The 27,511-nt window shown below is 37.1% G+C and overlaps 2 protein-coding genes across 3 annotated transcripts; one reads left to right on the top strand and one right to left on the bottom strand.

Annotated features, from left to right (window-relative positions):
* Positions 1 to 879: 879 nt before the first annotated feature.
* Positions 880 to 20,931, bottom strand: LOC139133816 (transient receptor potential channel pyrexia-like). Of its 2 annotated transcripts, none has more exons than XM_070700582.1 (21): positions 20,732 to 20,931; positions 15,307 to 15,627; positions 13,538 to 13,761; positions 13,054 to 13,204; positions 12,357 to 12,518; positions 12,130 to 12,239; positions 11,623 to 11,713; positions 11,103 to 11,131; positions 10,714 to 10,805; positions 9,675 to 9,804; positions 9,077 to 9,154; positions 8,018 to 8,157; positions 6,958 to 7,217; positions 6,381 to 6,464; positions 5,984 to 6,093; positions 5,646 to 5,761; positions 4,992 to 5,196; positions 4,332 to 4,563; positions 3,808 to 3,868; positions 3,504 to 3,576; positions 880 to 3,176 (listed from the first exon to the last, which is right to left on the bottom strand). In XM_070700582.1, the coding sequence occupies exons 2-21, from the start codon at positions 15,563 to 15,565 to the stop codon at positions 3,087 to 3,089; spliced, it is 2,697 nt and encodes an 898-aa protein (XP_070556683.1). In that variant the 5' UTR covers positions 15,566 to 15,627; positions 20,732 to 20,931; the 3' UTR covers positions 880 to 3,086. The 2 variants fall into 2 exon arrangements, with proteins under 2 accessions (XP_070556683.1, XP_070556684.1); XM_070700583.1 differs by lacking the exon at positions 20,732 to 20,931 and adding an exon at positions 17,574 to 17,663.
* Positions 20,932 to 22,829: 1,898 nt separating this feature from the next.
* On the top strand, positions 22,830 to 27,365 carry LOC139133692 (tyrosine-protein kinase SRK3-like). The gene is made up of 8 exons (XM_070700452.1): positions 22,830 to 22,950; positions 23,464 to 23,716; positions 24,423 to 24,493; positions 24,814 to 24,955; positions 25,486 to 25,638; positions 26,001 to 26,179; positions 26,597 to 26,753; positions 27,193 to 27,365. Exons 1-8 carry the CDS (start codon positions 22,930 to 22,932, stop codon positions 27,363 to 27,365), a joined length of 1,149 nt encoding a protein of 382 aa, XP_070556553.1. The 5' UTR covers positions 22,830 to 22,929.
* Positions 27,366 to 27,511: the final 146 nt, after the last annotated feature.

The raw sequence follows: 27,511 nt of genomic DNA, 5'->3' as shown, positions 1-27,511 counted from the left end.
AAAACACAGGTAAGAACTTACACCTCTGTTCACAAAATGTAAACAATGAGAAGATGACCAATTCTGGAATACATTATCATCCACGTCTTGGCCGAGCATGCGCCTTAAGATCTTGCTGCCCGTAGACCTGCATTGATAACTTAGACCATGATAAGTTGGCCCGTCTTGCTTTCTGAGATTCTGAAAATACTTTGTTTTTCAACAACAAACTTGATAAGACTTCTAGGAAAAGGTAACGCAACAAGCATACGGCTTTTTTTTTTATTGCTATGGCGTACAAACTAATAACTCAATACACAGTGCTACCTGGACTTGAAGACATGTCATCGTGTTCATGATTCTGTTATACAAGTGTTTTCGCGTTGACAAGACGTTTGATTTGTACTGCCTCTCCGTAATGCTCATACTTACAAAAAGACATAATCTTACAAAGAACATAATCAATCGATTGATGATTGAAAATTACAGTATCGTGTTACACCGTTAAGTGGAATGGAATAATTAATGTACTCTGATTTTTGTAAACCAAAATAATGCAGTATGGCACATTTGATACGGGTTTTTGACAAGCTTTCGAAAACGAAATTCCTTCAAACTTAATATTAACCACTGTATATTTTATAGGGATAGTCTAGCGTGTTATGTATTTAATGTTTGGTCAGAGAAATACCCGGTTTCTTTCATAATATATCTTTATTTACACATTTCAGTTTATTTATTTATTTATTTATTTATTTATTTATTTATTTATTTATTTATTTATTTATTTATTTATTTGTTAGTTTGTTCGTTCATTCATACATTCACACTCTAACGATTGGCAAATTTACTCGATGAGTAATATTCTCTGGGGCTATCCCAATACACAGAAAGAAAGTATAGTCTACAAGGAAAAATTTATTCTTGAAAGAATTCTAATTAATACATCAACTGTTTAAAAAATTGCTTCTAACAATTTGAAGTATTTTGACATAAAATATTCTTAAAGTAGCTGCATATTTAATGCAAATTTGAAAGATATTCCATACTTTCGTCGCAAGATAACGAAGACACATTTTGCCCCATTCAAATTACAATTTGAAATAAAGAAATTCCTAAGAGAATTCGAGAATGTGATCTCTGAGTTAGCATGTCTATAACGGCTGAATACATCACAAACTAGATGCTTTGAATGACAAACAATTATAAACAATATTTTAGTTACATACATTAAATCGTACAAAACAAAGAGTGTGGCAGAGGGAAAGTCGTAAAGCAGATCGAAAAGTATACTACAGCTATTTTTGCAAAGAAAAAATTGTCATGGCTGCGATCAGTCGTGTTCCGTGGAGGGACCGTAAGTTACCCAATAATTCAATGAAATTTAATCTAGTCATATTTAACGTAGTGCGATTGGGCATTTGGATATATTGACGAAGCCTGCAAAGAAAACTAATTCTAGAATTTAAACTCTACTATAGTATATTGTCACTGTCAACTTCAGGGATTACAGAACCTCCAATTAGCCCAGCTCTTGAAGTACCGGTGGAATCGTCAAATGGATCACGGAAGACAACTTTGAGTGAGCTCAGAGTATAGAGCCTCGGTTAATGATATGTATCTTGGACGCTTTCGTCGATGTTCATGTACCTGTGTGTCTACATTGTACACTTGGAGCAAGAAAATTCTCCAAACTCGCAACAATGCCTCGATAGAGAAATCAACCTTGTCATGGTCTTTTCTGCTATTGTATATTTTTGTTCACAATTCACTAAATGGTTTGTCAATCCAAATAATCTCCGATTATACATGTATATGTGGAGTTGCAGCGCTTTCCGGCACATTTCTGTCAATCTATACTGGAAGCTCCCATCGAACCTGATTTATCGCACAGCATGGTGGTTCAAAGATCAAGTCTGAAGAAATGGCTGACAGTCTCAAGAATATGTTAAGTTGTAAAACGGTAATGGTGGAAGGTAATTGTTAAGCTTACAAAGGCAGGTCTTACTATAGTGTATACAAAGTATAAATACCAAAACACACATTAAAATATAACACACATTACAAAAATATGTACAAATTTCCCTTGGAATAGACAATGTTGCATGCAGGTTACTGTAACATTTACCCCCACAATGCATCTCAATATATAGGGGTGTAAGTTTTGATGCAGTGTTGTTTTTGGTAAGCCTTGAAGTTTATTTAAAATCATAATGGTATCAGAGACAAGATGGATTAATCGCAACATGATAAATACGATTCATTAAAGGAATGGGAGTTTGTCCAAAATGTAGTAATTTCACATAAATGTCAAATAATTAAATGTACATACATGACAAAACAACTTGTCATTATTTATGTCAGAAAGAAAATTCAACACAAGATATTTTTTTCGAAATATTCAAATGAACTCATTGGTCAAGCAACATGACGAAGAATTTCACCGTACAGAGAATTTTCTTTAATCATCACACTTTATGTGTATGTACAATGACAAGCTTTCGCCTTGCAGCGTAATATCGGATCTAACGAAACGAGTATCTTATAGATTCAGTACTCCTCACATACCTCAAACGAGGTAAGGTTGCATTATTAAGCCAGCATGTTAGATAATTTGTAAATTGTGTTGAACTTGAAGTGCGGATTTTCGTGAAACTCGTTCAGTGGCATGCTTTTGCCGTAGAGAATGAACGCTCTCCAGTCAATTTTTATCAAATGAGAGTATACGACTGGTCAGCAATTGGCCAATTTGTCGTATTTTCCTCGGTTGTGAAACAAAAAACATAGAAAATGCAATCACAGGTTCCGTGTCGGTGATTTAATTTTACGTATGCAAGTCGTGTGCCACAAGTCTTAGACAAAATTATCACACTTTATTATCTGAGAGAAATTAATGGTCTGGAAGAAAATTTCAATGGGGGAGATCAAAAGTAAATACGCAACGCTGAACATTTCTTCTCCAACTACATGTATATCGGAAAGAAGCATGACAAATATATTGTTCTCAACGTACTTCAGAGGCGAATATTAATGGTGATTACTTTTCGGAAACCTTTTTTCCAGTTTTGGAACTGTCTGTGAAAGTCAGCCAATATAAGACAAAGAGGTCAAGCTTCGGTTGAACTTTCAACATCGTGAACAGCCTCAGCGTCATCACCTATTCTTTCCAGAGTGACAGCCGAAGGCGGATGTCTTGGCTGCAAACGAAAGACAACAAATACAAAGGAGTTAAATTTTCATCTGGTGTGTATAAAAAATTAATTAAGCTGCATCTCCGTACTGCTTCTGACTGCTAAAATTTGACAATAAAGATTGAATATGGTGGCTTTCATTGTCCCGATCATTTATTAGTCAAAACGACTAAGTTTACATAAATTTCCTATTTTTGAAAGGCAGTCGATTTGTCGAACTTTAATAATTGTTTGTGTTTTCGTAGCGCCTGACTGTGGTACATCTACAACGCCCTCTATGGCAAGTTGGACTTCCTTCAAATTAGGTTAAAATTCATTTCTTTTTCATTTTACCTGGCTTGCATTCGTGCTGCCACGACCATCTGCTGTAAATGCTTCTTTCGCATGTATTGTTGGTTTTCCTGGCCTATGTAAGAAAACAGACTTCATATGTAAAACAAACATCTGTTTATCTTGAAGAAGAATGTGCCATGCCAGTAACATACACGAATAATGATGACGTATCGCGTGCGGATGGCATTTACATAACTACTCAATGTATTGAATGGAAGGCGCTTTTTCAGATTTTTTCTGCAGGTATTTCAAAGAACATTTCAATCAAAACTCAGCGTTTATGCTGGTTTTCAATTGAACTTACCCTCTGTCTCGGTCTTTGCTATCGTCACCTTGACCACGTGACTTTGGGTCATCCCTCGGACCTGGGCCAAGCGTCAATAAAATAAAACAATCTGAACTTAGTACAGAAAAAGCAGCAGTAACATTTTCGATTCTTGCTTATCATTTGCTTGCGTTTACATTTACCGTAGTTTTTCTATTCTAACTATCATAACTTACGCATTGCTATGTTTCTTATTGTTCACTAATACAGTAAACATGAACGACTTTCTAATATGCCATGACGTACACTTGTTTCAGTAAATATGAGCAAATCATGCAATTGCCGGTTGTCTGAGAGCCATGCTATTGGTACTTTGAGTGGTCCTCTGGTAAACTTTGATAGTCTTTCATACATATTGATTCGTGTATCTTCACTGGTGTCTAAGTCAAGAAAACCACAAGAGTGGCGAATTGTCACTGGTCCTGACAAACTATTTCTGATGGTTTCTGATTTCGGTCAACAAAATTTGCATACCCTGAGTCTATTCAGATAATTCCACTCACCTTTAGGTTTTGAGATAACAAACTTTAGAAGACTTAAAATAGTCTCCATGTTGGCCTGCATTTTGTCCATGGATTCCCTCTGCTGTGATTTCAGTTGGTTGAGTTCAATGTTAATTTGATGTATCTCATGTGCATGATGTGTTTCGCGTGGTGTCATTTCACCAGGAGTGCGCATGCCTGGCTTCGTTTCAGCTTGGCGGCTGAGTAAGTCAGTAACCATCGCTAGTTGTTCCTATGAGATGAAAACACCAAAATTGGGCATTTCCGATAGATCTCGAACAGGTTGTAAATTACTGGAAACCGCAGTAGTGTATCTTTTATCTCATAAGCATGTCGTACAGTATTTGTTCAACGCTTTGCTCACTTCTATTGTCTATTCGTAAATTTATTTATTCGTTCATTCGCTCGTTCACTCATTCATCCATTTATTCATTCATCATTAATTCACTCACTCAATCGTTCGTTCGTCTATTCATTCGCTCATTCATTCAATCATTCAATTATTCCTTCATTCACTTGTTATAATTTATTAATGTTTCTGTGAAGTTTCTCAATTTTAGACTCATGAGGGCCTTCCTGGTTCACTTGTCACCAGTTAGTTCGTATTAACTATTGACGAGGTATCATTAGTTTTAATAGGGAGCCTTATTCAAGACTTACCTTAATCTGGAAAGTTACTTTCTTGACGTCATCTTCTTTGTTTTCAATTGTCATGTCGTCATCGTAATACTTCTTTCTGGGACGACATTCAGAGTGGATGTATTTGCAAAACTTATCCCTTTGCGAATCAGTCAGGTTGTCCTCCAATCCCAGGATGATTTGTGCTCTTTCCATCAGGGCGTTGGAATGCGCATTGTCATGGATACTGTAACGATGGTAACACGTGGGTTAGCGAATTAATTTTCTTCGTAAAATATTACTCAACGCGATGACCGTACAGTCTTTCCTTGACAGCAATTTTCAGGAAACTGCGGTCAGCATTAAATTTTAAAGACAGTTTTATTAAACAGCTTTTTTCCCCTTGTTCCATTTCAAGTCAAACCATCCAAGTTTGACTAGCTAAAATATCTTAGCAGGCGTAGGTATGGTGCGTCATCCTCAAATCATTACAAGCGTCGTCAAAGGCAATCACCTTTCTATGACCAAATATTATTCACGTTGTACAAACTTGTTTTTGGTAATTTACTGTCAAGAGGAATCGAGTCTAAAAATGGAGAGAGAAATTACATCGACGCAATAAGTTACATCATTTAGGTTTGTCTGTATCCTTACATTACAGAACAAATATTTAACTGAGGATAGCATTTAACTTACCGAACAAATGTCTCGCTGAGCATAGCAATGAAGAGGTTAAGCAAAACAATAGCAGAGATTGCCAGGTAGGTACCAACCAGTATATCACACATGACAGGGTTTTCTTCTTTCATTCCCTACAGTACAAATGACATTTAGGACAAAGATCATCGATGACCTCTGAGACAATATTTGTATGAAAGCGGCAAGTTTACACTTCATACTTCAAATTTTGTAGCCGAATCGATATTATGCACAAAGTCATTCTAAGGCATTATGATTCTATTGATTCATTCTCTTTCAATTTTTGTATCTTTTGACACAATTTTGAAATCGATGATTCTAATCTAGCCACTCACTTCATAGTTGTATTCGTCTACCAGTGTCATCCTGAACAAACTAAAAAGCGTCTCCGAGACAGTCTCGAACTCTTCTACGTCACCACCGAACATCATCCAGAATGCACTCGCTGAAAGTGGAGAAAAAGATGTTGTGACAGGGGTAAGTTGGATATACCATAGACGGACACAGCGTGCGAGACTGATTCGTTTATTCAACACCGGTTCTGCACACAATCAGTCAGAAACGGCAGTTTAAGAATGGTGTTCTCTGTGAGTGGAAGCCAGCAATATTACAAAGATGGCACGAAAACATAGCCGCAAAGTTTAAAAGTGAAATGCCCAGAGCGGCTGGTAACGTTACAAGACGTCTCAAGTCTTTATGCATGGTTTATAAACAGTATGCAAGTATACTTACTGTATGGGATATAGAAGATTATGTAGAGGAAACTAAACCGTGCAACGTCACCAAGAATCTTGTAACACATCACAATGAAAGGACCTAAACAAAACAAAGAGTGGTAGAATAAACTGGTACCGTATAAAGAGAAAGGCTTAGTCCAATTCGTTTCTCTTTTATACTCTCTGTCGTGTGCCAAATTGCGATAACTTAATCAACTCGATCACTAAACAATCCGTTTTAAACTCAGACAACCTGACCAATAGTAATTGTCTGGGATTTTGTGGATATAGCCGAGTGCTTTGAACACCGACTTCTTTGCAAGTGAAGTAAGGCAAGATACATTTAGGTTTTGAATCCGAATTTGGTAGAACATTTCTTAATATTCAAATTTAAGCGGCTTCTGTGACCTCGCCGAAAGACGTGGATTTCCCGCGGCAACATACTGATTCACTGTCAATATATGTAGCAGGGGTGCGGGTAGGATATAAATGACAAAAATCACCAGAAATGATTCGACTGGAGAGAGAGAATAAGAGTTCAAGTGCAGCAATGACTGTTATTGGGCACTCCTGTTTACATAAGCACTGCTTACCAAGTGTCATAAATGCTCTCGCTGATTTGAGAATTCTGACCCACACGAAGATTATTGTGATAGCAAAAACTCTAATATGCAGTCTAGATGCAAGGCTTTCTATTTCATCGTCATCCACTTTCACGGGTTCTGTTGTGGCATTCCCCGTCGTGTTGCCACTGTCCGGCCAACACAGCTCATGTGGCACGATACCAATGTCGATGAAATGCAGTACTACACATGACATCAAAAGTATGTACACAAACCAATCAAAAATATTCCTACAGGAAGAAAACAGATATTATAATAGATTTGAGGTTGTGAATTGGCCATGAATCAGCTCGTCAAGCTGATTCGCATGCAGAAATGCAAAGATATGCATTAGTAACGGTATCATTTGTTGACACTGTAATAAAAGACTCGGTGGGACAAACTATATTTAAAATTTGTATTCAAGCAGAGTCACTCATATTCACCTTGGTTTATAATTAATTTTTAGGTAATATGGTAAGTCAGGAATACAAGAGTTTGTCATTTTATTTGTCTTTCCTACTTAATTTTGCAGTCTATCAGCATGTACAGTCATGAAGAGAATAGTAATAATTTTATTTGCGGATTTTTTTTATCCAACGAAGACAACGGAAAATGTGCCTATGCCATGTCAGATTTTAAAATAATAAATTAAACTCACTTTATATTATATTATATATATATATATATATATATATATATATATATATATATATATATATATATATATATATATATATATACACGCATATATGTACATATATAATTTCTCCGAAATTTTTAAAACATTTAATTATATAGGCTGTAAAATGACGTCACTCTTAGTATTTAAATCCGAAGAATCTGTTTGATTTGGTTCTCGGATACCATTGTAATGTGGAACGTGCCAAAAGCGTGTATGTGTCGTTCGCAACTCTTCAACATCAGCTGTACTGATCACATTTGTATACACTACACATAAAAGCTAAAATGACCCACATTCATGCTTAGTGGTTGTCAAACATGCCACATCTGTCAGAAGCACGACTCGATAAAAATCATTCATATTTACCAATAATCATGGAAATAGTTAGATCTCATGTCGTTTATTTCGTCACGTTCTCGTTCCAGCCATTGCTTTTCGTGAGGCCATTTTGGATGACAATGCTCCATATCTTCTTCTAGTATATTCAATTTCCATTCTTTCCATTCCTAAAGAAGAAGAAACACAGCCACGATGGTAACTTTTCATTAAGATTAGACAAGGAAATCCTTTTAAGTATAGGATATAGCCCGAGTACGAGGGCTCTTCTGGTATATAAAGTCCAACCCAACGATAAAATGTCGAGGCCGCAGGCCGAGACATTTTATCGTTGGGTTGGACTTTATATACCAGAAGAGCCCGAGTACGAGGGTTTTATCCGACTTAAAAACTATCGCCCCTAACTGATATATTTTCGTTTTCAATGTGTTTACGTCAACCGTCCCCTTTGTCAATGTAACATGTTTAGGATATGAATTAAAACTTTTATTTGTGAAATAGCCTTCCAATGTAATGGAACATCCTATAAATGCCCTAGGGCACATTATATAAATGCCCTAGGGCACAGCAGAGTTTGTGTTGCAGCTGGTTTCCGCTGTGTTATCAAATTTGAATATTAAAACGGACCAGATGTCTACAGAATATGACATGTTCACTTTTGATTGGACAGTACTTTACTACGGCGCTGTCATTCGTTTCTGGAATTTGGTGACCAAGGCTTTATGAGTAAATAAAACTCCCTGAATTGAGCACTCTGATTGGTCAATCAACAGTAGATAGTTTTTAATTACGAATAAATTGTATTGTCATATAATCTTCTTACTGTTTGATGATATGATGCGTAAGCCGTAACAACAAACTTTAATGAAGATTCGCCACTCTGTGAACAAACTTCGACGAATAGAAATACTCGGTCCAATACAATGCCGGATATAATATTATCAAGATTACTCTATAGAGGGCGTTAACTGTTTATAAAGTGTTCATAGGATTGAGAAAACTTAACTATAGTAATATTAATTCAAAGTGATTTTACACTTTAAATTTCAAGCATGTTAAAACTTGGTCATTTATTTATTGTTTACTTACATCGAGTTCGCGTTTGGAAGTGTAGAACTCTCTAAGTTCCTGGATAATCAAGAACACTGTGTATGCTATTGCAATAATCTGCAAAAATATGGATATTGTTAAGCACCCAACTCTATTTATACACTATACTATACTATACTATACTATACTATACTATACTATACTATGCTATACTATACTATACTATACTATACTATACTATACTATACTATACTATACTATACTATGCTATACTATACTATATAAGTATGTTGTAATATATATGTAGTGTTGTTGTGATATGAATTTTTACATCTGGCAATTGCATCAGTTATCGCCAAGGTATGCGTATGCAGTTCAATGCCAACGCTTGTAGTAAATTTCCATTCTCGAAAATCGACATCAAGAACAATTCTATACATATACAATAATAGAATTCCAAGACTTTGAAGACCAAGCACTGAAACCATCACAATCAACTGTAAGGTGTTTATGTTGTCGTCGCCGTCGGAATTTATGATAAACTTGAAGGCTGTTCCTGTATCACTAACATTCCGGAAAATTAACACTGCTGCATGTTTTCAACGCTTCGATGAGGACAATTTTAAAACTCGCCTACCCATAGTATAACTCTCCAGATGTCACTAGGGAAGTAGTAGCATGCTCTAGCGTCTGGTTTTATCACAGCAAGTGCCGTCCATAGGATGATATATGTGAGATCGAGAATGAAGTGAGCCCACGCCCAGAATCTACAGGATATAAGTACAACATGATTCGACAAATAGACTTGTAGACAGACAGACATGCACACCTACCTACCTACCTACTACCTACCTACCTACCAACCTACCTACCTACATACATACATACATACTACATACATACATACATACATACATACATACATACATACATACATACATACATACATACATACTTGCGTGGCCAATTAGAATCGGACGAAACAGTGAAAGGTGCATGTACATAAACTACAAAAAGAGACCTTGAACGTTGGGGGCGCTAAGGACATAACTAAGACATATTGACAAGATTGTGGCAAAAATGAAAGAATACCAAAATATGGGCATGAACTATCAGAAATATTTCGGAAAGGATATTTCACGGAAAGACGTGTAATCAACTTAACAGAGTAAGATGGTATAAAACGGTAAACATGGCAAAATCATTTTTAATGAAAAGATAATGAAAGAGAGGTAAAGTGTGGAGCTACGAGAGAAACAAAGTAACAATATCTATTAGACGCTCGCTTGCTATAGCTTTTTATATTTCTTCACGTTGTAAAACATAATGTGTCTGTCTACTCCTTAAATCATATCCAGATACACACAACTTGCCAGCACCCCTGACAGCCCAATTGCATATCATTCACCACCTGGTATTTTTGAAAGGCTTGTAATTTGCATTTAAAGTAGATTAAAATGAAGAAATTATTTTCTTCTAGCATAAACAGTATCATCTAAATAGTTACAGCAAGTGACCCTTTTAGTGACGTCGACATAAAAATTAATTGTATTTGTTTTATAAATATGAATTTCAACACGGTTTAACAATGTATGTCATTACTCATCGAACGTTGGTAAGATAATTTTGTTCTTGCATGGTGAATTTTTATGTCATTTCATCAAAATATTACATACTTGCCAAACTGCTGCCATTTGACTTCAATTAACTCGCTGAAGATTTGATGTTCGATGTTTTCGAACTGTCGATAGTGAACTACAACGTCCATCTGCAACACACGGCGGGATAGACATCAGGTGGACAGATACAACACATACGGAATACGATAATTACACATGAAAGAAACATAGTAGTAGAGAAAGATTTGCGACATGACGGGTACCGTCAGTATTGTAGTCACATGTTTTACATAGTTAAAATGCTTAATTTAATTAAACACATCTTTAATTAGCAACTGCTCAAATTTGTGTCGGCCTATTACGTACGCTGCATCAGAATAAAAAAATAAAAAGAAAAAAGAAACATCTATATGAGTAGTAATGAAATCAGGAAACCATAACCTTACCGGCATGCGAGTCTTCATCTTTGGTTCATCTGAAGTCGAGGAAAATGAAAGCTTTCACTACTACACTATTCACGTCAATGGATTTAGATTTGCTTGTCACCAACAGGAAGCTAGCTTGCATTAACTTATTTAAAAAGCACGTTGTTCCATTTAATAAAATCAATGGATGTTTTCAGTGAATAATATCACATGTGGTAATTGCGCGCTCTTGCAATTTATTACACATGTCCCAAATTTTGTTTGCATAAGGATTCATATTTTATTAAGTTTTCCATTAACTTTTAACACTATCTTTTTTTGTGCTTACTTAAAGTTTGGTTTCATGGGCACTGTCACAAAACTAATTCCAAACAACAGAATGATAGAGTCAAGTCAAAGTACAGTCTCGAGGACTAAGGGCATCTAAGGGTCTGTATGTTGTAAATTTAATAATCATTAAACATCATTTGTAATACTTTCCTCCACACAACAATTTATCCTCTAGCAAATGTGCGATTGTAATTGTAACCTTTGAACTCACTTGCTTTCTGAGGTTCAAGGTGATGCAGATCAAAATACTGCGCTCTATTTGCACCGTCCATTCTGTGGAATTGGTTCAGCGCAACGTGAGCCTGATAGATAAAAACAGTATGACAATTACGTGATTAAAATTTTAATCATAGTATATTGAACACTGAACAAGTCCTCCGGTCTTGTGTGGTCATGAAAACCTTCGCTCTGTAGATAGTTTACGGGAAACATTTATTTTCCATGCTTATATTTTTGATAAGCCGCCTTACAATAATCATTTACTTTTTATAGTTCTGATTGCGTGATTCTTCATTTCATCCCCGTTAAAGATGGCCGCTCATATCAAGGCACTTTATAACTAAGGTCCTTGTTCAATGGATGATTATGTTGTCAGGCAAACAGATTAATCATTTTTACAACTGAGGATTGGTTGACAACGTACTATATACAGGGATTTTTACTGGAAATGACAGCATTTACCACTGATGGGAATATCAGAGCAATCTCAGTTACTTACCACTGCCGGCATCTTTGCCAACATCGTTACGATACACGGTTCACCATTACTGTCTATGACGTCTGCCTTGGCACCCAGATTCAGCAGCATTTTACAACTTTCACTGCGATCTGAAATCATAAATGAATTAGTAGACATAATTTGACGATTGGAATCGTATACAGAGTTTGCATGTGTTCAAATTGTACATTAGGTATCGAAATTACTCAGATGATTTGATAAAGTACCTCCAAGTGCCGCCACCATTAACGGAGTTCTTCCCTGTGGTCCAGTCTTGTTAATATCAGCCCCTCGATTATAAAGCGCCCCAAGTGCTTCACACGCATCATTGGCAGCGGCGAAGGTAATGGCTGTGTGACCTGTATCTTCTGTTGTGGCAGATATGTCAGCTAAAAATAAAATGTTGCTGTTTAAAAACTAATGCTGGGACTATTTGTTCTACGTATTAAATTAAAACTTGTACGCATCTTTAAAACTGTCAATGGTAATCACTTTTGTAAAAGCATGAGACATATTGAAACCTAATTCGTACTAAATGCAAATGATAATCTTCAGGTAATTCTATGGATGCTACATGTCATATGTTATATCTTTGAACATTAATCATAGATCTAGACTTCACTTTCAATGATAAGGGTAAGATCTTGACTTCAGTCTTAAATGATTACAGTAATACTACAACAATTTACAAACGTACTGTGCTGGCATCTTAACTTTCGCTGTAACTTAATCGATGATTTCCAACCAGCGCTTTCAATGGAAAGGTTAGCCCGTGCATGGGTATTTTAACATAAAATCAACATCAAGTAGATTTACAAAAGATGCTCCACTCCAATTCTTTTACCTACCGACAGTTTAGACTGCTTACTATTTCTGAAAAATCTGCTCTACTTCATAATACATGTATCACACCTCAAAATTTACCTCCATTATTCAGCAAGAATTCCACCATGTCAGCATAGTCAACCGATGCAGCGACATGCAAAGGTTGTCGGCCTCTCTTGTCACCTTGTGTCACGTTTGCGCCGTTGTCGATCATGAACTTGGCGACATCCGTGTGCCAGCATCGAGCCACCTGTAGAGGCAGATTGGAAATTAATATCAAAAAATGATGATCATTGATGCAGTTTTCGACCAAATATCTTCACATTTAAACCTGCTATAGCTTTGTGTTTTCTCCAAGCCATGATACTGAATTTGACGAAATTTAAACATATTAAGTTTCCACATGAGACCGTGTTTATCTAATTTTCCCAAAAAGTATTTATTGACAGTATATGCGACAGACATTCATAACATTTTATCACCCTATGGAGTAATTGGGAAGCTTGAAAGGAGAAAAGACGTACAGTATATCATCATTATCATTTCACAGGAGTTAAGTATTGTCACTCTGCAGGTGTATTACCTCATGTAACACGGTCTGCCCGAATATATCGCCAGCGTTTATATCGGCACCTTTCTGTAATAAATGTTCAACATAGCCGAGATTGACTCTCTCTTCGGCTTCTATGGACACTGCCAAATTGTGGAAATACAACATGAGATCCTCCGTGGCCTGGCTTCCTCTATCACAGTCACAGGGTATGTATTCGTCCAATTGGCCACCCTTAGCACCATTTTCGTAGAGAACTGCGAGACGAAAACCAGAGAGGGGTATTTTAAAATAACTGCCAACGTCCTACAATAATGTTCTGTAACAAAACGTGAACACTTTTTGCATGTGTGAAAGCACGATTTTCTTTGGTCGGTTTGACTGATATCGATGACATTTAATTTGTAAATAAAATTATTTAATTAATCATTTTTGATTTACAGTAACTGTAGAATTGTATGAGGCAGTTCAAGATGGACACTTTCAGGCAGAATGGAAATGCGTGCTTATGCCCATACTTTATGACGTTTATTTCAGATATGCTAGTGTATGGCGATCCTCAATGTACTTTTGCTGCCACTAGCTCAGATTTCATACATATAATTAATTCACTTTGACGGTAATATTCTCATTGTTTGTACGTCCCTGTATAATTGAACTTCACATTCCTGGTTCCTAATACTATGTAAGTTCCTTTTAATATAACATACTCTGAACTGTAATTTCATTACTGGGTAGAATTTGGATTTTCACAACTTTTTGCAATACAGTTTGGTCTGCAACTAATTTGGGTTCGTTTTGAACCTCATGGACTAAGTTAAGTTGTCAGCAGCTAATTTTTTGAAAATTGATTTTTTTTCACAGAGTTAAGACAGACATCGCGGCCATATTGAATTTTCATTTGTTGGTATATATCGGGTCATTTTTTTTTTTGATATCAAATTTTCCAATTGGACCATGGAAAGTTTGTCAAAAATTTTACCTTAACTTTGGGCACGCCTGAAATTAGAGGAGACATATTCGGAGTCGCCATTGAAATATAGTTTAAAACTACATTCTAGCATGCTAAAATACAGTCCCCCGCCCCATGCATATTACTGTGTACCCAATTTGAATGATACTCAGCTTTGTTTTATGGGTTGGGTGGAAGTCGTGAATATTGCATTTTCAGGTAATGAATGACAAGGTGGTACAGTTAATCCATCGCCTCATGTTACAATGTTTCAATATATCTTGTTATGCGTAGTCCACCACAGCATTACATGGTTTAAAGGTATAAACAAGGGCCATAAATTACATCTCGGTCTGGTCAACTACTTTAAGCGCTTAATCCTAGAAGCAGCATTTAGTTGTGGAATGTACGAACGTGCAATTGCATACACTCAAACTTTATTACATCTAAGTGGCCCATGAGAGAGAGAGAGAGAGAGAGAGAGAGAGAGAGAGAGAGAGAGAGAGAGAGAGAGAGAGATGGACGGAAAAAGTGGCTAGGTTATTAGTTTGCAAGGGAAGATACAAAAAAGAAGGTAATAAATTGTAGACGTCAAACGATAAATGTTAAGGATTCATGGAATGCGTGATTTTAGGTTGTTTTTGCGTATAAAAACGAAATGGCACTATGACTTTGCTTGACATGAAAGGAGCTCTTAATTTATGGAATGATCAATATTGTTTCAATGCAATTTGTTTTGAGTTTGAAGTGTTAACTTCATTTGACTCAAAGGTTTTAAAAATTAAATAATGACAGAGCGAGTTTGGAAAATGAGGGAACTATTTACATGCCGATTGCCATAGATATTTACCATTGTCTAAGACATCAAAGCCTTCCCTCCTTGAAGTAGTATATTTAGCGTATTTCCCTTCAGATAGACTCTTGATGAATGCTAATTGGTTCAAAGGGTTGGGGACAAATGATCCCCGATTGACATCGCCAAATGCTTTCTTCCTTAGTGACCTGTCCAACTCAATTCGTTCTTCCTCGAAACTTTTCCCTGACGAAGGAAATATCTTCTTCGTCTTCCGTCTCTTTTTCTTTTTGCGGTCTTCTTCTCCAGAACTCATCGCTGTCTTCAGGCAAACTCAGCAAATTATCAACGGATTTGCGAAAATGCGATCGAATACCCCTGAAATTGTAGATGAGCATTTAATTAGTTAATCATGTCTATTGTGTGATTATGCAAGAAATATGTCACATAGACGATGTAGTTGTATTTAGAGAATATATGAGTACACATTACTATGAACCAACATTACGACGTCACCATACCTCTTATGTATCAATAAGCAGTAAAGTATGCCAATTTCAACTAGAGATATCACAAGCTTACTCAAAAGAAGGTAAATTTCAAGCATCCATTTTTATTAACTTTTTAATAAATAAGGTAGAATGCCCCTCGGGGACAGATATTCAGATTCTCAAATGTTTACTTTTCTTTCTGATACCAGAGTGACTTGTTGGGGTAATTTTATGGGTGTTGGGATTAGAGAAATTTTCACCGGCTTAGTTTTTTTTCGAAATCGAATATGTTATTTTCCCCATAGAGTTTACAGGGATGACGGTCATTTTGAATTTCAAATATCAGTAAATGTTTGGTAATTTGTTTCTCTAGTACCAAACTTTGCACTGTGACCCTTGATTTGACCCTTGATTTGTATTCTTCATTTGGTAACAGAATGATTGAAAGTTTCATCGAAGAAGGTTTGAGCAAAAGTTGAAGTCTTTCACTTTCGAGGCGCATACAACCTTAATTGGATATTAATATGTTTCTGAAGATATTTCCAGAAGGTTTGTCCCTAAGAAAAAGTGCAGGACCAAAAACTTAATGATAAACAATAAAATTGGGCATTAGAAAGATACAGACTCTGCTGACAAGTTCAAAGCTTATCTGGTGGCAGTTTGTCACAGAAATAAAATACTGAAACACCTACACTTACAACTAACGGGTTTTTAAGAACCCTTCAACTTCACCAACTCGCGTCGATGTGGATCATGGTGACCCTCTTAAATTGCTGCATCACCACGCTACAACTTAGTTAATGGGCCTAGCTAAGATTATTTACTCTGGGTTCAAATAAGGACGCGTACCCTTGTGCTTTCTTAAATGGCGGTAAATGCCACCTTGATACTGAAATCAGTAAAGAAAATATTCAACTTTTCTCTTTCCAAAAGCAAGAAGACACACAGTAGATGGTCGTCATATAAGATTGATAATTAACACAATTCATATTAAATTTACAAATATCTGAGGCCAAAGTGAGTTGTTGATTTCCTTTGAATATGAAATGTCAGCAGATAAGTTCAGCCACTCAGGAGACTTGTTTTGGACAAACAAACTGCAATGTACCCCATGGGTGCAACCTAGCTTACATGTGAAATCGATGATACTTATAAATATAACGCTATAAGCGGCAATGTTCAGAAATATTTGAATCGCCGATGCTTATTGAAATTTCGGACCCACGCCAAGATAGCGTGGGTTGTCTTTGAACTCTCTTACGCCACATCACGGGCCGATGATTGCTGGTCAGATGTGCACCATACTACATGGCGACGCGTCTACTGCAAACGTAAACAAACAAACAAACAAGCACAGGCAGGTCCATGTTTCCAATGACAGCACGTAACAATCTTCAACAGAACCGTCTACATATCATGGGTAAAATTTAACATAGAACGGAAGACACTGACACACATACATACGCACCGAAAAAGAATAAAAGCCTGGTCCAAATGCTCTATGTACGGATACTGCATTTGCAATGCATGTATGATATGATTAACTTTGGAGAAGCTAACATATGCACTGTCTCTCATAGAAGGCGCTACTCTAAGTGAACGTTTATCATGGTGTTTGTTTACTGTAGTGTAAGACTGTCGGCGAAAATTGATTCAAAACTAGAAACTGTTCACAATAAATTTGAAGAGGTGATGAAATCGTCTGATGAAATGCCCAAGTTGCATTCCAGGTCGATTCATTTAATATGTAAGTGGAATGCCGGTAACTACATACGATACATGTCAAGTTGTTTTACAAAGAAAAATGCTGCAATGAAATTAATTTCTACGTACCACGATAATTCACTTTGCTATATGCCCAAATACTAGAGTGTAGGATTATGTGCTGTTCGATCTGTCCCGTGTCAATTGAAAGTCAAGACTGCCTGTTCGAAGGACGGCTTATACCGGATGTTTGTAGTGAACGTTGTCTGTCGTCTTGGTGATAACGGGTAAAATTTGATGTCGTTTATTGCTCAACAAATCAGGTTGTGCTTCCTCACGTGTCGTATATTATTTTAAAGTAGCTTTCGACTGCCAATAAATTAAATTACTTTTGTCCCTTCACTCGGATGTCACCGATGCTCCCTTGTGTATTATGCAGCTACATTGGCATTAATACAGAACGCGATATCAAATTTCGATAAGGATTTAATCATATCTGCAATGGTAAGGCGAGAATAGTACAATATTCCATCACTTTGAAATAACACTGTGAATTAAAGCTGGACAAGGGCTATCAGCGTATTCCGCACTACGTAGCCATTGACCGGAGATGAACGAGCGACATCAATGTTATGATTGTCATCTCAATAAACAAGCATCACCAGTCCCCTGCCCCCCCCCACCCATATGACCATTGTGAAAGGTGCATGTCCAATAAATGTCCATGAATGGTTTTTCGAGGAATTTCTCTCACAATCTTATCACGTGGGCAAGGGAGTGTTAACGTTCACTTCAGTAAATATAGGTATGTCGCGGAGTAAACAGTCCATAAAACATATAAACTTTCAAACGATCTCACGAGCTGTCGTACTTTTGAATTGGAGAAGCTTATGTGGACTTATTTTTAAATCTACGAATGTCATCGTCCCGGGGTTTTTTTGTGAAAAACGAAATACTGATTTTTTTATTTAAGTGTAACGGTCATTTTTAAATTTAAAATATTGGTGTATTTCGCGTAATTGCTTCTTTGGTGCTCAACGTTTAGACGGCGATCCCTAGTTTTTATCGACTTCAAGGAAAGTGGTATGAAGCTTTCTTACGGAAAATTTGAGCCAAAGTTTAAATCTTTCACTTTCAAGTGGCGTACTAGCTAAGTTTACATGAAGCACCTGTCTCATATAAATATGAATATTGTCCATACTTTGAAGAATACCCAACGACAGTGCATTTTGGGAACATTGCCAAAATTCTTTGGGGCTGGGAAATTCATCAGATATATCCCAGCAGCACTATCATTATGATGTATTACTGTTTATGAGCGTTTCGAAAAAAGAACATAGAATTCATTTAGACTTTGCCTCTTATGATCTGATCTGTCTATATGTAAAATATGTCTAGTGTGTGACGGAACGTTAAAAAGATGCCTTGCCCATGTGTGGAAATTTTACAGAATTTGTCTCTCAGCGTCACTTGGAAGAATTGTTGGATATACTGTTACAAAAGCAGTCAACCATTCTATTGAAAGTATACTTGTCTTACTCAATAAGTATTGTCTGAATTGACGTCAACAATTACGACGTTAACTTCAATTATTACTAATCTTTCCATAGAAAACAAGAGAACATGAAGTAATCATTAATGCCACTCTTGGATTATTATTTAGCGTCTCAAACGTTTAAAATATCTATCCAAAAAGTTATTGTTTCTTTTCCATAAACAAATGTGTGCAGAATGCGTATATATACTTCAAGAAAAAGCGACAATTTGGAAATGGTTTTTAATATGAGTGAGATTACACAACCTATAATACAGAAGGCTGGTTTTGCGATTGTGATTTTTCTGTCGTGTATGTTCTCCTATGTTTGAAGGGGAATGTTGGTGATGCAGATTTCATGAACTGATGAATGTGGACTCGATACTCTAAACAAATGAAACTCCTTTCTAAGATTATAATTTTATTTCAGGCACTTGAACTTTCATTAAGTCTGCGATCTGTCCGGGCCATTCTTTAATTAATTGTTCCTCAAAACCAGTTCATTATGGAAAACATCCGATATGCTTCAAACGATGTAGTCTATTTGTATTAGAGTTAGCGCAATTTCATATACTCAGCAAGATGCAACTCAGGTCATGGGGTCCTCAACCAAGGGTTAAAGTCTACCGTATTAGTAAATTGGTGTAAATATGATAAACAACCCAGTAGCAACACTTCGACACAAAGCGGATACATCTGTAAACATTGTCCGATACAAGGTGATATCAGAGACAATGACTTGAGTAACGGTATGTCCCTGATCACAATAATAACAACTTGTTCAAGGTCGTCGATTACAAGCAATAGGCCTGCACTATGCCGTGGAGCGGACACAAAATAACATGACTCACCGTTGACGAGAACACAAGATAAAACAACATGGCTGCCGACTCATGTATCATAAATGCGAACGGAAGGAAACAGAGTTCCCCTTAGGATATAGAGTATGGAAGTCGAATTTCCTACCAGAGTGAAAAAATCATAACCGTACTACGAATATCCTTAATATGTAATTTTAAAATCACAATAAAATAGTGAGCCATATGCAAATTTCTTTCGACGTCAAAGACGAAGATCTTTAGTAGTGGCTAATCCGTGTGATAGAGTACTGCATAATTTAGCCATATGCAATGAGAATTTACTTTCATGATACAAAATCAAATTTGTAACCATAATTTAGTAAATCCACAGTAAAACCTTATTATGGTCTTATAATGTGGACAGCCTTCCGCTGCCACCTGTTTATCGCCTGTGCATGATTTCTGAACGAGACTCCAAGTTTGACCAATAGCTGCACCATACTGACGTTATATCGTTATAAAGATGTTCAGGATACAGGTGCACCATTGGTTACGTTGACTGAGCTAAGCTGATCAACCTTCTCCCCACCGAGATTACACAATTACTTTCATGCAGTAAAAATGTATGAGACTGCAAAATTAAACTGTGCCATGAGACAACGTACACAACCACATTAGGGTCATCGTTCATGCGCACTGATAGAAAATCTCCATCTTTGATCAGTCAAATGTACATGTTCCCTCACAAATGACGTCATGAGACAAATACGTGGACTTCGGAGTGTACTGCAATAAATGAAAGATCCGAATAAAGTGTTGGTTTATAGGTTTTTGGCGAGCAATCTTCTTTCACTGATTGTTTTCTTCGCAAAATGTGCTGTATGAGAAGTCTGCTGTTTTCATCTGTTAACTATACCTATTGATCAAAGTAGTAATGTAGCTAGGTCGCTTACCACAATAGCAATGCCGTTTACGTCAGCTTCTATAGATAATTTTAAACTCCCGTCTCAATCTAATCGTTAATATGTCATTACGTTATAGGGTAGTGGCCATCTGTGTCCAGGTTCAGTCGTGTGAACTCCTCATTACCACCATAGTCAGTCAATACGAAAACTGTGACCTGACGCTTGAGGCCAACCTACTCTGTGGCTATGGAAACAAACTATTTGTTTACAGGCAACGTTCAATCAATTGCAACCGTTGCACATCGCGTACTTTTTTAATGATTAACAAAACGCGCTCTACTACAGTAGAAGGATTTACTATGTGATAACCCCACATTGTGCTGTTGCTAATTTGGATGGGTCACATATTTTGATAGATTCGATACGTCTGTTGCTATATGTCTGTAGAAAAAAACGTGATTTTCACCTTGCGTGACAAAGTATACATCGTGCAATTTGAAATAAGATCGGAACCAAAATTGAAGTGAAACAAAAATTCATTCAAAGATATGACGCCCTCAACGGACATATGTCGAATGGTTGCAGTTGTGAATGAGGTCGTGAAGGGAATGACCCTTGACAACGCCTCGCCTCTGTCTTTACACACATTGTTCGCGACGCCAATAACGACCTTTAAGATTAGCCAGGGGATATAATTAGAAAACACCGGGACGTACTCCATAGTTAGATGATCAGGTAAGGCAAGTTGTATAACCTACCACTTTGACTAACTTTTCAATGCAATGCACCCTTGTGACAAAACCCTTGTGACAAATTGTTGAAAGTCTTTCAAGTTAGAATACGGGGGAATAATATGTCTGCATCATGTCTTCTAAGTTCAAGACTGAGGGTATTCACTCAATTGTCAGTATGTTCGGGGCATTTCATTGAACTTGTATGAAAGTTGGATGTTATTGAAAATAATTGTGCATTTTTCATCATTATCGGAAATACATACATGTGAGGAACAATTTTGTATGCATATCGTAGGGTTATGGTGACCAAAAGTTTTCACTAGAAGTAGGTCAATGCTGAATGTGGAGCCGCAAAAATAGGTCAGTGTTAAAGGGCGACTCGGTTGCGGTGGTTTATAAAACTACCGAATGATAATCAGTGAGAATTAAATGATTACTGCAGAAATATGTGCGGACCTGTTACTCTACAAAAATACACTGTCTCTTTATTAGCTTTCTTGGGATTAATAAACTAGAAAGTCGTCAAAGTCATTCCAACTCTCAGACAATTTGTAATTGATATTTTGACCTAAAGAATGGTAAACGATATGTAAATAGCTATTAGTTGTTCACTTTCACTTTGGTTAAATATTCCAAACCATTTTTCGTAGTGGCAGTTGCGGCTTATTACAAGACAAACATAAGTTAATTTATATGGGCGTTTTCCCTGACTAACACGGGGCGAGCTCTGTAGCCTCGCAAGGAGCTACACGAATGTCACGTTGAAGCTCGCAAAATGGAACAAGATATTGGACTACTAATTCAGATGATAATAATTTATCGGCATTTAAGAAGTCTTTGTCGAGTTTAGCTTATTCAGATTTTTCTGTCGTCCTTGGATTTAAGCTGTATTGGCGATGGCTGGTTCAAAGTTCAACACATAACATTCCAACAGGGTCATCGGTGTACACGGGTCTCAATCCTCACAACTGTCGACACGTGTTGTCAAACAATAATGCTCTTGAAATTTGAATGCTGAATGGCAGGAGGCAATGTAAAATATGACATGTTACATGTGTTAGTATGTATTTAATAGTCAGGTGGCCTAACAAAAATAACGTTACACGTATGACAAAAGTGCCAAAATAAAGCTGTCTTTGACTAACTGAAATATAACATCGTAAAATATCGCGATACTACACTTTGGTACAGATTCCAAAAATAGACACATCATCATCATCATCATCATCATCATCATCATCTAAATCGTTACCAACACCACAACAGCAATCACCATCATCGTCTCCATCGTCTTGATCGCTGTCGTCGTCGTCTTCGTCGTCGTCAGCATCATCCTATCGCCATGCAGCAGATAATATACATACTATTCTCCGTCTAGTCAGCAAAGGATATTTTCGCCTTTACCTTCGCAGATTAATGCCTTCATTAGACGGAAGTATCTGTCCCGAGTCGTCATATTGAGGTGTGCACATCGAAAAGTCCCGTGACATACCTCAACGGTCTGTGTGAAGTATGGCCTGCAATATAGAAAGGGTGAGTAACTTGCAGTTTGATGACACAGTCAATGTTTGCCGCGTGATTTGAGATTTGTATAGACCGTGACTTTCAAAGATGGCAAGTTCCAATGTTACTTTTGTTTTAAAGGCGATTTTGGCATCACACATAATGCTCACGTTGATTACGACACCAGTAAAAGACGATGATATGATGAGGTTCAAAAAAACAATAATTGCAGCGAGAATATTCTAGACGAAAATAACGTTGACAACGAAGACAGCAAAGATGAAGACGGCAGTGGCGACGATTAAGAAAACGAAGAAGATGATGATGAGGATGATGAGGATGAGGATGATGATGATGATGATGATGTGTAGTCCATATGATTATCACTGAGCAAGCGTCGAACACGATTCAAATATTTAGAAAGACGACACATTCTTCTTCACAATCATATCCTTGTGACTTCGAAAAGAGAAAGCAATGTCAGCTTTCATTTACAATCCTATTGTTTTGAACATGAGGAGTATTTGTCTGTTGTTTTCACAGCATCATTGCGACAATGGAGTGAACGAATACGTCATAACTACCTACCTTGACGACCAAGGCTCCATGATTGACGAAGCAGACAGACTACTTCTTCAAGAAACTAGAGATCTCGTCTTACAGGAATCCAAATCGGTACTTTCAAATGCCTGCTTCACGGTCATTGGGAAGCGAATACGCGTCCAGTTTCACTGCGGGGACGAGCTTAATGAATGCTGTGTGCATTTGGACGGAGCTGACAAACCTAGGGGGCATTGTAAGTTAGCAAGACATGATTTTGCAGGGTCGTTATCAGAGAGACAAATTTAAAGTTCGGTAACTTATTTTGTAAGTTAAACTTTGTTAGTGTTACGAAACTACGAAGTGCCGACTCCGACCAAAAGACTCGGAGTATCTTCAAATAATAGTGTGTGGGTTCTATACAATGGAATTGCTCTTCAAGATAGTTACTGAAATTCGTCAGAGCAAGCAATATCTTATCAGAATTTATCAGACTGAGTCTTTTCTGGGAAATGCATATTTTCTTTCTCCTTTCTTTTTACTGTTCTGCCTGCCACTGTAATCAGGAGTAAAAAGTTTGCTTGTGACCACCCTAATTTCATGACTTCTCTTACGCTACTTTCAAACTAATGAATATTATTGATGAACAACATACTAAAGAACTCGACTGTGTATCAGTGGCTTTAATGTTCCCATATTCCTCGCTATTTTATCCACCAGAATATCTTTCCTAAAATATATCGGAATTTTAACTTCCAAATTTTCCTGATTATCGCACACTTTCTCCAATTGTGGCCGTATGATTCTCTCTCATATACGTCCTCGTACACTCTATATGGCTTGCTTCCCGCGTTAGGCCATATTTCAATATCACAACATCTCCATTTCCTTATTTCCATGTTCTTCCGAATGCTTTCATTTCGGTTCTACGTTATCTCTCATATCTGTACTTCCTCTTCCAGGGAGAGAGCACCAGGGTGACGCATCGGACACTTCAGACGAGGATGGCAGCGTCTCCTCAGAGGATACAGAGGTATAATACTTGTAAAAAAGTAAAATCTATGAGCAAGAAAGCAAGTTCAAAATTGTATCCACCTTGTCAAAATGGGTACCAAGTAACGGTTATCTAGAAAAGATAGATTTATGCAAGTATTTGTTGAAATACATTAAGAACGAGTGGTTATTGTTTCAACGCGCACGTGTATTTCAAATACAAGATTCCTTAAATCAATTAACACGCACACAAGTCATCTTGTCGACACCATTAAAATGTACTTCACTTTGTAAACGTGATATTGAGATAACACATGGCATATTTACGAGGAAGGATGTTTGTTTTACATATCAAACAAGGTAGCCAAGCCACCGATACAGTGGGACAAACTGAACGTTACCATTATACCGAACGATCAGCTGCAGAGAGACAGGAAACTATCGACAGGTCGATTCGATGGCAAAATGAAAGGAAAGAGAGTTTTTATCAGACAATTGATGGGTAAGTCTTTCCTTCATCATTAATACTAGGTAATCCTTAAGACATCGAACATGTTCTATGACAAAGCTGAAACGGTACAGCTATCTGACGATTTATTTCTGATTCACCTATATCGGATGAACACGTTTAATGCTGGTAATGCTTTTCTTTCTTTCATGGTATATTGTCATGATTCTTATTTTACAGTTTATAGACTATTGACATCACAGTCAGGGGCACTTTAATGCTACTGCCATTGAGGGGCTGGACATGTTACTTAATGTTCGGCGAGTAATTTATCAATAAGTCCGGCAAGAAGGTGATGTCAAATATCAATGTCAAATGTAAATATGATTAATTAGTTCAAGTCCGATTCAGGGGTAGAGGCAGAGTTATGATCCCTTGAAATTTCTGGTTCAGTTGTCCTGCCGCTCATCCACTCTAGATGTACGCCCAAAGTTCAATATAATAAAGGTTGAACGATTTTTCTCATACCGTGACACTTTACAATACATGTAAGTTATGGAATTTCTGTTTTCAATATTTTTCAGCCATCGACAACTATGAGCTCTTTAAGCGTGAAGTTACCATTCTACGAGATCTAAATCAGGACAATGTCATCAAGCTGTACGGTGTTTGCACGGAGCCACTGTGCATTGCCTATGATTACATGGAGAAAGGGACGCTGCTTGATTTCCTGAGAAGTAAGCGTGACAATCGCTTTTTTGTCAGCGATTACTTTCAGAATTATGGAGACTTTAGCACAATTATTTTGCTGATGAACCGCGTGCACTTACTCATCGATCGCCGAACACCTTCATGGTTATTTTGTTGACCTACTTGTCACGTAACGTACCTGTTAGTATCGGCATGAAAAACATAAAAAGCAAACAAAACAGACTAACGCATTGGAGAATCTTTTACTAGGGAGCGACTCAAAGAAATGACAACTGCTCTTTGTATAGTAAGTAGACAAACCAAAATGCGCGTTGACTCAAATCCACAGGTTATTCTTTGATGACTAACTATCAAAGTAGCTATATTTTCCTTTCATCTTTTTAAACAGCAAACAAGAAATTGTCTCTTGCTGACGGGATCACGATGTCAAGTCAAATCGCAAAAGGCGTGGCTTATATCGGTTCTAAAGGCTATGTACATCGTGACGTAGCGGCTCGAAATGTTCTCGTTGGCGATAACAACGTATGTAAACTGTCGGACTTCAAGATGGCTGGAAAGCTGGATAAGGTAATGTAATGTCTGTAGAACTCACTAGATAATGTATACTTTGAAGTTTACGTGATTGATTTGAATCCAAAATTCAAAATCAGCATTGATAAGTAATACCATGGCCAAAGCGGCTCCTGAGGTAAATGCATGCATAATTCATCGCCTCTATCTATCATTTACTTGGATGAAGTAGGAAAACTTTTATGTGATTATTCATGCAAAATATATATCCTCCGTGAGTACATTAAAAACAAGCAAAACCCGGACAATTGTGTATTGGGACTTCAAATCAACTACACCGATATCAATATTGAGAAACTACATTATCTTATGTTTCAATTTATACGATGCAAAGCTGGAAGAATGTAAACATTAATTTCTTCTGGTTTTTTGTTTGTTTGTTTGGGTTTTTTTTGGTTTTTTTTAATCTCTCAGAACGGGATCTACGAGATGACCGGTGATGATAAGATACCAATCAAATGGACTGCTAAGGAAGTCCTACTTGAAGTGAAGTGCACGATCAAATCCGATGTATGGTCGTTTGGAATTCTTTTATCAGAAATCGTTACCCGAGGGCAAGCACCTTACCCAGGTAGGCCTTGTTGCTTCGCGACATCTTCAGGCCATTTTCACTCTCTGATTCCGCAATAGCAGTGTTTCAATTTAATACCGGCATCTCTGATTCAAAGTGCAAGAATTACCTGAAAAAACGGCGCCAAAATCGCACACCAAAGATAGTGTACAGTTCAAGGACTTGATGCGTGTTCACATATGTGAGCGCGAGTCGTTCATAACATGTAAACGTCTTGCACACTCACCAACAAATGATAGAGTATAGGGTCAATGCACTAAAATTCTAAAATTAAAAAGAAAAAAAAATCTTATAATCGCGGAACAGATATTTTGATTAAGGATATTAAATTTTGTTTGAAAGACAATAGCGCCGACGATAAACAGTTTAGAAGGCAATTTAAAGCACCATGGGAGAATGTTCACTTTGTTTATTTCTGTCTTTCTGACAATCGTACCAGGTATGACAAACGCTGAAGTTCAGAAGTTCGTGGTTGGTGGATATCACATGCCTCGGCCTGAAAATTGTCCACGCAATCTTTACGACATCATGCTGAGCTGCTGGGAATCAGATCCGACTGACAGACCTTCATTCCAGAAACTGCAACGGGATCTCGCAGCTTTGAAACTTTAGACGAGAATTGACGGGACTCAAGGATACTGTAAATAATGCGATTTCTCTCTTTAAATAATTTTGCAAAGCGAAAAATATCATCATTATTTTATAACACAATTGTGATTGTGTTTATTTGACAGTTTACTGTCATCAAATTCGTTGTA

The sequence above is a fragment of the Ptychodera flava genome, chromosome 5 (assembly GCF_041260155.1).
Source record: "Ptychodera flava strain L36383 chromosome 5, AS_Pfla_20210202, whole genome shotgun sequence".
NCBI lineage: Eukaryota > Metazoa > Hemichordata > Enteropneusta > Ptychoderidae > Ptychodera > Ptychodera flava.
The sequence above is the reverse complement of the archived record's forward strand: the minus strand, read 5'-3'. Positions and strand labels throughout refer to the sequence as shown.

Bases quoted from the DNA above. Each gene is read 5' to 3' on its own strand.
- LOC139133816 (XM_070700582.1), bottom strand. From the start codon at position 15,565: ATGAGTTCTGGAGAAGAAGACCGCAAAAAGAAAAAGAGACGGAAGACG. The intron at 11,714-12,129 runs GTAAGTAACTGA...TTTATCTATCAG, and splicing joins TGGCAAAGATGCCGGCAGTG to GCTCACGTTGCGCTGAACCA. The intron at 6,094-6,380 runs GTAAGTATACTT...CTCCACTTTCAG, and splicing joins AATCTTCTATATCCCATACA to CGAGTGCATTCTGGATGATG.
- LOC139133692 (XM_070700452.1), top strand. From the start codon at position 22,930: ATGGCCTGCAATATAGAAAGG. The intron at 24,494-24,813 runs GTATAATACTTG...ATATCAAACAAG, and splicing joins TCTCCTCAGAGGATACAGAG to GTAGCCAAGCCACCGATACA. The intron at 25,639-26,000 runs GTAAGCGTGACA...CTTTTTAAACAG, and splicing joins GCTGCTTGATTTCCTGAGAA to CAAACAAGAAATTGTCTCTT.